Genomic DNA, 10262 nt, shown 5'->3' with positions numbered 1-10262 from the left:
CTATAGGCAAAAGTAGCATGAAGTTAACAAAAACTGGAATCGATTCTTGACAAGAATCGACTATTTTTGTCTCGGCAAGGAAAGTCGACAGCCAAAGTTTTTGCCAGGCGCAGGTCGGAGAACTATGGAAAGCCATAAATGCAAATCAAAAATAGATCGCGTTTGTTGTAATAATGTACAAGCATATTCAAAACAATTGTGTTGATTTTGTTGAAAACAAATTAAATAATGATGGAAGGTATTTTATATAATTGAAAGATTGCATAGAATTTTGAATTTTGTTAAAACATCTGTTAATACAATTGAGTGTTTTACTAACATTTTGGCCGTCCATGCCACCCAAGGCGGTTTGTTTATCAACAAAAGTAAGACGGGTGGCGAGTCTATGTACCGTACCGTGTCTGTCAACTGAGGGCGCTGTTGACTGTCGTCTGCTTTCCAACAGCAGTGAGTGTCAGTGTACGAAGTTTGTGTGATTTTAGATGATTTTCATAAGCAGAGTTTTCATATTTTGTATGCTCAAGAATACCGGAACAATACTTAAACACACATGGTAAGGCTGGGTAGCTGGAAAATCACTGTTTAAGTGTACTTTTAGTCAGGTTTGTAGTAATATTCAATATTGGGGGCACTTTGTTTACTGTCTGACTCTGAGTCTGACTGATTGTTGATAATGATAATGATTGTTTACATCATGATCATGGAGGTAGTAATTCTACCTCCATGTTTACATTTACAAGCTGACATGACAAGTAGAAGTACCAAGTCAACATCATCATGTGTCGATATGTAACATTATGTTACTCTTTTCATGTCATATAATTTGGTAACCATGACATTTGTTCTGAATCTGAGGACGGTGGTTAAATCCTCACCTTCCTTGCCTAGATTCTTGTTGTGTGGAGTGTCATAGACATAGATGAGCATTCTGTTTTCCAAAAGTGACAACAATAAATATTTCTTATTAATCTTATTAATAAATAAATATTGATATTCCGTACTTTTCAAGATTCTTTTGTCAAATATCATGATGTAGCATTTTTCTTGTTACTTTTAGCATGTTAGAAACATCAACCAAGGAGTCAGCCATGTCTTCATTTCTCTCAAGAATTTCTCCACGTTACTTCATCAAGCAGAAATGTTCACCTGCGCTGTTCTTCTACATCCGTCAGAATCAAAGTAGACACAAAAATCAAAACAGGACATTCTGCTGGAAGCCTGATATACCCTCCAGCCATGGAGGAATCCTACCTCAATGCTCCAGCATAACCAAGAAGCTACATTTATATTCACCAATAAAACCTCAGTGTTTACTTGGATTCAAAAAGTCTGTGTCTTCACCAAGGTTTTATGGTTGTTCACAGACCAAAGCAACTTTTAATTCAATGGGCCTACTCCATTCTAACCACAATACTTTCACAAGGAACAGTTGTAGTACAATCCTGAAGAGATTTTATAACGATGAAAGCAAGAAACCTCCAACACTTCATCATCATGACACAGTGTTAGTTAACCTTCAGAGATTGGAGGATTCACTTCGTTACCATGGTTATTCGACAGTGCGCATCGGCTTTGCTGTCCTTGTCATTTTAGGTACGATTACTTTAATTTTTTTTTATTTGGATGTTTTCAATTTGTGAAGTGTTTGTCTTGCCATTAGTTCATTTACGCAGATGCAGTGGCAATTTCTATCAACAAAACCATGCATAACATTCTTAATTTTTTTGGTTTTTACCCATACACCGATGTGTGTTAGCACTGTATACTCGGTACTTTCCCGAGTCCTGTGAAAAAATATCACAGGCATGTTACTCGGGTGGGATTCGGTAGTCTAGTTGGTAAGACACTGCTCTAGAATTGCAAGGGTCGTGGGTTCGAATCCCACCTGAGTAACATGCCTGTGATATTTTTTCACAGGACTCGGGAAAGTACTGAGTATACAGTGCTAACACAAATCGGTGTATGGGTAAAAACCAAAAAAATTAATATTCTTTATCCCCGATGCAAATTTAACATCTATTACATAACATTCTTATGGTTATCTTACAGGAATAAGCGTTTACACTTTCCGTGAATCCATCCGAGAGAATGTAGCAGATGAGGTATCCCAAGTAGCTTCTCGTTCTTTGGATGACCGCGTCGTCGCCGATAAAGCAGAAGAATTTGCTAAAGGTTTATTGAATGCTCTACTGAATGATGAACCAATGCATGAGTTAGCGAGTCAGTTTGTAACGATGGTGTTACAGCGAAGTGAAACTAGACGAGCTATGAATGCATTAGTGATGGGAGTATTACAGGATCCTAAAACCAAAGCTCAGCTGACAGCAACTATCAAACAGGTAATTATGTCTTTCCTGTTTTCAAACAAATCAGGAAACTAAAAGCTGAATAAAGAGTGTCTAGTTCAAACACAACATGCACGCATCGTTTTGCGTGACGATTCGGATTGTCAAACAAAACAATGCGGAATAGTAACTACTGAAAAAGAAAGCATAGAATGGATGCTAAACTTTCTTCTACAGAGGCTTCTGTTAGTGTTCTTTCGAGTATTATGAGTTTCTGATATTAAAACCAAGGTACCACGAAAGTGAACCTATTCACTGTACCTGAGAAGCTTCAGGAAACCTGAAAACAAAGGTGCTTGTGATTAACCAGAAATACCGGAGTTAACCCCGACTCTTTCATGGTAATGTTCTGGGTTGTACTTTGTGCACTACCAATCCTAGTTACACAGGAATCATTGGAGTTATGTCTAATCAAGGGGACAAAGCAATTAGGGTATTTAAAGTATCTTGCGCGAGGAAACAAGCATAGCGACCTGCCAGGCTGGGAATCAAACCCACACTGCGAGTGACAGAGCTTACAGTGTACTATATTGCTCGGCAACAACCCTCCACTAATTGAATTTTGTATCTTTGTCCCTTTTGAAAATTCCAATCAGGTCATAATCACAGCATTGAATGAAGAAGACACTAAGATCATCATGAAGTCAATGCTCAAGATTATATTATCGGATCGAGAGACGATTGATGCAGTCAAGAGTCTTCTCGGGAATGTCTTTGAAGAAGACGAAGTGAAAAATCTGACGGCATCATTCTTTAAAGATGTTCTCAAGTCTGAAGTAGTAGTTAGTCAGGCAACTACACTTGGTATGTAAACAGATTGTATTAGTTCAATATATAAAGTTCTTATAATAGCGCTTTACAACACAGGTATCGCCCATCTCGCAAGGCGAGAGCTACTAAACTGATTTGGGCTATTGACCCAAATAATTTGTCACCAGGGGTATGTTGCAACCTACTCCTGGGGCTGAACCAGGGTTATCCCCTTCACAGTCCATAAGGATGAAGGTATGGGTATCGCTCACTAGGAGCAAGTGGGTAGATGCCCCTAGCATAGCAAGAATGCATGAGGAGATTGCCGAGTACAATAATATTACTAGGAACTGCGTCTAGTTCTGGCTTAAACACAATATCTAGTATGTGTGGAAATAATAAGAAGCCTCACTAGGAGCCTGGCTAGTAGAGCAGAATGCACTGCCTTCATAACATTTTTTGCCAAAGGACATAGTGTCATGACCATGATTCGAACCCACACTCTGCTTCTGACAACACATGACAACACAAGAGCTTTGGTCCAGTGAACTAGACACTTGACCTAGACACGCCACAAAGCGATCCCCACTTTAACAGCAGCTATTGAGTCTAAGAGAGCTAGTAATCAAGTTTTGAAGCATTCCTGAACCAAATTTTTATTGTTGTCATTAACAGGTAAAGATGTGGCTAGAGGTGTGATAAGTGATCCAGTCCTACAGGAAAAAACAGGAGACAGTTTATGGACAGCAATGAAGTACTCCGTCACTCCAAGATGGTTTAGTACCTCACCTCCCTCATCGTCAACCTCCTCCTCAGGTAGTGAAGAGGATGATGATGTAAGACAAGATCAGGAAGATGAGGAAGAGGTTGAGGCATTAATGTCAGAGCTCCATGCTAATGAAGAGTCAGTGCTTGGTGGTTAGTCTTTAGTATGATGTAAATGTACATTGACAACATGTATCGCCAGCAAGCTAAGAATATTGAAGAGAAACAATGATTATAATGTGTTCTTGTTTTCAGTTTCAGCTTTGGCACCCCTAAACAAAGACTAATAGGGAGATCGCCAACATGGGGCTGGATAGCTGAGTTAGAAGAGTGCTGGTATTATAATAACAGCGCTCAGTTCTGTCACGCAGTGACACTCATGGCGCTTAATCTAGACTTGGTTGGTTCAAGTCTCGCTCCTGTAAATTGTGTTTGGATGATCTTCCCACCAAGGGAACTCCGCAAACTCCCACAAGGGGATATAAACACCAAGCTAGCAACAGCCAATTTCTCTCTCACAAACATTGGTTTGATGTATATGATTATGAATTAAACAAATCAAGAAATTGTGATTCAGTAACTAGACGACAATACTTATTCTAGACGTTCGTTCTGGAATCTTTGCTGGGGGATTTGAACCCCATACCTTGAAATTACAAGTTTGATTAATTTTATATTTAAATTAACATTGAACAATAGAATCAAATTTTCTGAGCCATGTATATGAGCAGTACCTAAACCAAATGCAAAACAAAACTGAATAAGTATGTTACTTTTTCAGAGTTGTACAATAGTATTTTTTTTGTTTTACCAAATTTTATTACTACAATAAATTTAAACAGCACAAATCAATGCATTGAATAAAACAGTTTTGAATTTCTAGAAGGTTGACTTGTAACAGATTCTAAGCCCTATATGGGTAAATTTTAAACATCATTTTTTTCGTAAGTTGTTTTGTATATCAGGACTTTTAATACGATAAATTTCTTTATGTATTAGAAAAATGTTAATGATTAAATGAACTAATTCTTTTTACTGAAATTAAGTGCAACCTCCTTGCCATGTAAACCTATTAAAATCTATTGAGTTTAAAATTACAAAATTCAGACCAGTGGAGACCAATGGCTTTAAGTAGCTTGTATCAAAATGGTCATAACATCCTCTCCACAAGATTCATTCAACCAAAAAGGTCCTTAACTAAAGACCAAACAAAGTGGTACAAAAAACTTTCACCTTTTTAAACATTGTAGAACTTATTGTGTTCCCCAAGTTAACATACTATCAATAATGTCTACAACAAGACACAATTTTTGTGGAAAGAAAATAATTAAGACATGCCTTGGTACATACTAACAGTATTTACATCTGTACTAAATTGTATTGTATCTAAGGCAATAGTAATCAGTCTGGATTTGAAAGAATTCTTTTTCTAACTTTAAGATATACAGTAAAATAGATATATAAAGTATTGTTGACATGTTGATTAAAATACTTGAGAAAATGATTAATGACTTGAGTTGTGTCAGCATTATTGCACTAATACAATTTATGAGATATTAAAAAAAAGAATTCATAGTTGGCAATATACAGCTCTCATAAATACCTCAGACAGTTTCGCTATTCCTATTAGTGGAATTCATGGGCGTGACACGCGACCTTGCACCTGTTCTTTTAAGACAGTTTCTTCATTCCTATTGGTCGAGAGCAACGGCTGAAACAGTTGTGCCACATCACGCAATACGCGCGCCGCGCACAGCATTCCCTTATAAGGAGTTGTTTACCCGAGGGCGGCGGAGGGCTTTACCATTTCATAGCTGGAGGGGTGTTGTGTTGAAAGAAATCATTTAACAATTATAATTTGTGCATTTATTTAACTTTTTGACCAAAAAGTGATGATGTTTTTGACCGAAAAGGTATTTATGAATGGGAATCAAAGTGTGTTGAATCGGTTTTCAACTATTGATTTAAACCCGCCGAGGCCTGGTTCTTGATAATTTATCTCTACTTCATCTCGGTAAAATTATCAAGAACCAGGCCTCCTTGGGACTAAACCACTAGTTGAAAACCACTTCACCACACATTGATTCCCTTAATTATATAGCAACTAGGTGTATAATACATCAACTAGATAATAGCAGTGGTTTTATTAAAACGTCATCAATCCCAAAGAGTGACGTGCGAGGGAAAGATGTTCCTATAAGGAGTAAACACTCTATTTTTGATTAATTTACATACATGATGAGTTTATTTCATGATTGATTCTTAAGGTTAAAACTTACACTTTGAAAGCTTGATTTAATTTTTTTACTATTTTTGCTAAAAGTAAGTTGGTAGCTTGTCTGAAGCATCTGATTGCTACCAATCTGATTGTAATGCTGAGTTGTCAACCACAGGTTCTTTTCAGAACCAACACTATTTAAAAGAGGTTTACACATGGAACTACCGAAAACCTCATCTAATTATTTTGTAAGATATAATATATAATAAGTCATATTTATGAGTTGTTTCTGTTCCAAGTATAAAGATATTTTAAGATAAGATTTGTTTCATTATTTCAGTTAATAAGAATCCATTGCTTTTCAAAAATTAAAAATATTCCTTTAATCACAGTTACTATAAAATCTTTCAACCTAATTCACTTTAAAGACCTTTGAATAATCTCATTACAGTCAACACAAATTCGCACGACCATCCCGGGACCAACTATAACCCAGCCTTTAGTAGAATCATGAAGAAGTGTAAGAAATCCGAAAATCGGCATGTACAGTAATTATTTGGATGAAGCTCTATTTACTACTGCATTGTATCAAGTAACGCAGGCAAACTTGCTCCTCAGTTTTGACCACATACTCGTTATAGTCACTGTTGGATTGACAGTAACGATCTTGTTGGATCAGTTTCCCAATATTTAACGACACACCTGAAAAGAATTAAAACAAATAAAATTAGTAAATGGGAAATGAAAAACGAGGAGGTAGATATTCACACATGATTACTGCTGATGCCATTATTACAGAATGTCTCAGTAGGCAATACTGATACATGGAATTATGTGAAAAGCTTGGCGAGTATTTTAATTTTTACACATTGTTGCTAAAGCACTAAGCAAAATGCATGATGGTAACATGGATTTTTCATTTTATCACTCACAGATAAAATACACCACCTTGGCTAGATTTGTCATGTTTGTTAGGTGGGCTTGCTTAACCATGTCCAGTTGGTCTTGTTATGAACTTTCACATTCTTCCCTGGGTTTTCCTTGAATGTATTTTTGCAATTGGCGGGGCTTCCATATTCAACCAACCAAGTGCAGTTCTGTAAAACATCAGCGTCGCCACGCTACATTTGTGCGGGAACTTCACTTCTGTTCAGCTTCAAACCAAGTCACCACCCAAATTTTGTCCCGCCTTCACCCCGTTCAATACCTCTTACGAATCCCAAGAACAATATGTGAACATTCCAATGTGAATGGATTCTTTTCTTGGAGGTTGCCTGGAACTGATTGCATGTAAATTGCTCTGTATGACATGGCCTTAAAACATCTGAATGATCCATATTGTACAAGAGTTCAACAGTCAACTCACCTGATGGAAGTAACAACTCCCTCCTCTTATCGGGAAACATCCTACCGTTGGCAAACAAACTATTGAAGGCATTGTTATCCTTGTCACGATAAATATATGGTCCCAAATCTCCAAGTGCAACCTAAAATGAGTCATGAAATACAAAATGAATCCGGTTAAAATATGACAATTGAAATAGGGAGTTGAAATATAGAGCAACCTTGCTTAGCAGAAACAGGTTACCAGCCAAAACTCCATGATCTTTTCATTGTTGCAACTGGTGCTCCACTAAAATTTTGTTTAGCACAAATATTTGCTAAGCAGTATTTTCTGCTTACCACCTTTATGAAATTGGGCCTTGCTGAAAATCCTTCCATTGCATAATCATTCTCAACATTTGATAGGGTCCAAATATGTTGCTAGGTTCGAATCCCGATCATGATACTTTGTGTCTTAAGCAAGATACTTTATTACAATTGCTTCTCTTCACCAAAGGGTATAAATGGGTACCTGCAAGGGGACAGGTTGATATTTTGTATAAAAAAGCCTTCGGAGCGCCATGGTAGCTCAGGGAGCTGAAAAAGATTAAAGGGATGTTAATGGTCACATGACCAGGGCACTATGTGAAATATACTTCATAAGAATTTGTTATTATTGTTGTAATGAATATTATTATTATGGTAACCTTTGTTAAATTACCTGACACAGAAGCAGAAAGTGGCTTTTCTCCGAGGAAGGGTGGTAGTCTTTCCTGCAGTAAGCGTCACTCTTTGTAAACGTGTCTGATGTGTATAAACCCTGTAGGATTTAAACATAATAACAAATACTTCAATCAAAATCTAAGTAAATGTGACTGTTCTTATCAACTAAAGCAATTAACAACAAATATAACAGGATCATCGGTTTGACTTGCCTTTACTACCACTGGTAAAATTATTACCCATAAATTTACTTTTTTATCAAAAAACCATTCATATGTAAACTGAAAACCACCAGGGCCCAGCAGTGGATTTCACGGAACTCTTCCTAACTTAGGATTAATCTTAGAACTTAGGACGAGTTAATTTGCAGAATCAAGAAATTGTCATTTGAAATTGTCTTTATTATATAGTTCATAATTGAAATAGTCAGAAAAAAATCACAAACCAATTGTCTTATTTGTTGTTCAAAGACATTCATTAACTGTTCATGAGCACTATGAAGAATTGTGATGGCCAGTTCATGAACTGATGGCAATGAACAATTATGAACTATTCACAGGTTTTCATGAACATTCCGTGATCATCTCGCATGGGTACGACTCATTCAGGGTACTTAAATATAGTTTTTTTTAAATGATTTTCCCAACAGCAAAACAATCAGAAATCAGACTACAGTTGGATAGATATCATGCCTGTCCTTAACTTGACAAAGCAAGTTTCTTATTCAACTAATCTATAATTCCTGAGATATTTTGAGATGGACTTACCTTTCCGAATCTACTGCCCGTGATAGCAGCCTCCCTGGGTGATACAAGCAGCCCTTGCTTCATGATACTCAGAAGGTTAACTGTGCTACTACCATGCCATAAGAGTCTATGATTCCTCATGTTACAAGATTCTAGTCGCTCATCCTCACCGAGACGAGATAGCCTGAAGATTGCTTCAATCTTAGGGGGGTTGTTACAACCTACAGGGAATGGTTAATGCAAATCAATGGTAACTACTCTATATTCCGATACATCTATCTGTCTGTCTTACTGTCGGGCTGTCTGTCTGGGCGTACGAGAGCTCGGTGTAGGCAGTTTTTTTTCATGAAAACATAAGAAATATTACATTTTCGGCTTAGCCCCACCATGTTTTTATCAGGGAAAAGTTTTTAAAAGGGATCATAGAACATTACCTGGGGAAAGCCCACAATGTCTTTCTCCTAAACATGGCTCTCTGTCTGTGTGTCTGTCTGTCTTTTAGTGATCTTCCTGGCAAACTTCAACAAGGGGATATAAACACCAAGCTGGCAACAGCCAATCTCTTTCGTACTCATAACTTTCAATAACTTGCTTCAGTCGGTATTTCTTTGTTCAAACCCCACTATTTAAAAACTTAGCCAGTCAGTTTCCCAGTAATGGTTTATTACTTGATACTTGTCAATAAAAGGGTACAATTTCAACTACTCACATGTGTTGTGTATATTTTGAAGGATGAGTTGTGTCTCTACATCATCTTTGTCCATCAATTTGACTTTGCATCCCAAGGCATGATAGATGTAGTCTAGAGGATTTATCTCTGGTGAAATTAATTAAATAATCAGACAAATTTACATGGAATTCAAAAGACACTCTGCAACTCATAGCAGGATAGGACCAGTCCACAATCCCGGCCAAAATGCTTGGGCCACCCATTCCCAACTTTACACTAAACTTTGCCTGTCCACTTCTCCCTTACGATAAACATTCTGTTCCCCGTCCTCCGCTCAATGTTGACTATAAAGCAGAAGACCGTGCAATGAGAGCCAACGATGAAAGGGGGTAGGGGGGCCAACGAGATTTGGCTGGGTTTGTAGCAGTTTAATCTCTATTTAAACACAAAGTGATGCAACCAGATTGTATAAGTTAACTAGTAAGACAAACATCAGAACATTTATACAATTTAAATTGAAGGAAATCACAGTCAGATTTCCATGAAGTTTGCAAAAAAATGTTTCCTTCACATAAAAATGTTTTTGGAAATAAATTGAAAAACCAAAGAAAAGAGCAATTGTCAAAGCAATTTGTTCACAATGTAAAATACCATAAAACATTACAAATAGTGTTACACTGGCGGCCAAGTGAAAGAAATGTTGTATTGAATTGAAGTTTAGA

At 37.0% G+C, this 10262-nt stretch overlaps 2 protein-coding genes across 2 annotated transcripts in view; one reads left to right on the top strand and one right to left on the bottom strand.

The window, feature by feature from the left end:
- The first annotated feature begins 433 nt into the window (after positions 1-433).
- On the top strand, positions 434-4020 carry LOC139941700 (uncharacterized). Its single transcript, XM_071938312.1, has 5 exons — positions 434-553; positions 1058-1593; positions 2050-2339; positions 2942-3149; positions 3771-4020. Exons 1-5 carry the CDS (start codon positions 483-485, stop codon positions 4016-4018), a joined length of 1353 nt encoding a protein of 450 aa, XP_071794413.1. The 5' UTR covers positions 434-482; the 3' UTR covers positions 4019-4020.
- A 22-nt stretch (positions 4021-4042) lies between these two features.
- The window catches only part of LOC139941694 (poly [ADP-ribose] polymerase tankyrase-like), a 37826-nt gene continuing 31606 nt past the window's right edge, over positions 4043-10262 (bottom strand). Inside the window, exons 43-47 of the mRNA XM_071938301.1 lie at positions 9580-9687; positions 8892-9091; positions 8123-8221; positions 7445-7565; positions 4043-6780 (exon numbers count right to left, since the gene is read on the bottom strand). Of these exons, the coding sequence (XP_071794402.1) occupies positions 6647-6780; positions 7445-7565; positions 8123-8221; positions 8892-9091; positions 9580-9687 (662 nt within the window). The 3' untranslated portion in view covers positions 4043-6646. The remainder of the gene's footprint in view (positions 6781-7444; positions 7566-8122; positions 8222-8891; positions 9092-9579; positions 9688-10262) is intronic.

Source organism: Asterias amurensis, chromosome 1 (assembly GCF_032118995.1).
Source record: "Asterias amurensis chromosome 1, ASM3211899v1".
NCBI classification, from domain to species: domain Eukaryota; kingdom Metazoa; phylum Echinodermata; class Asteroidea; order Forcipulatida; family Asteriidae; genus Asterias; species Asterias amurensis.
Note: the sequence above shows the minus strand (reverse complement) of the source record. Positions and strands in the feature narration are given on the sequence as shown.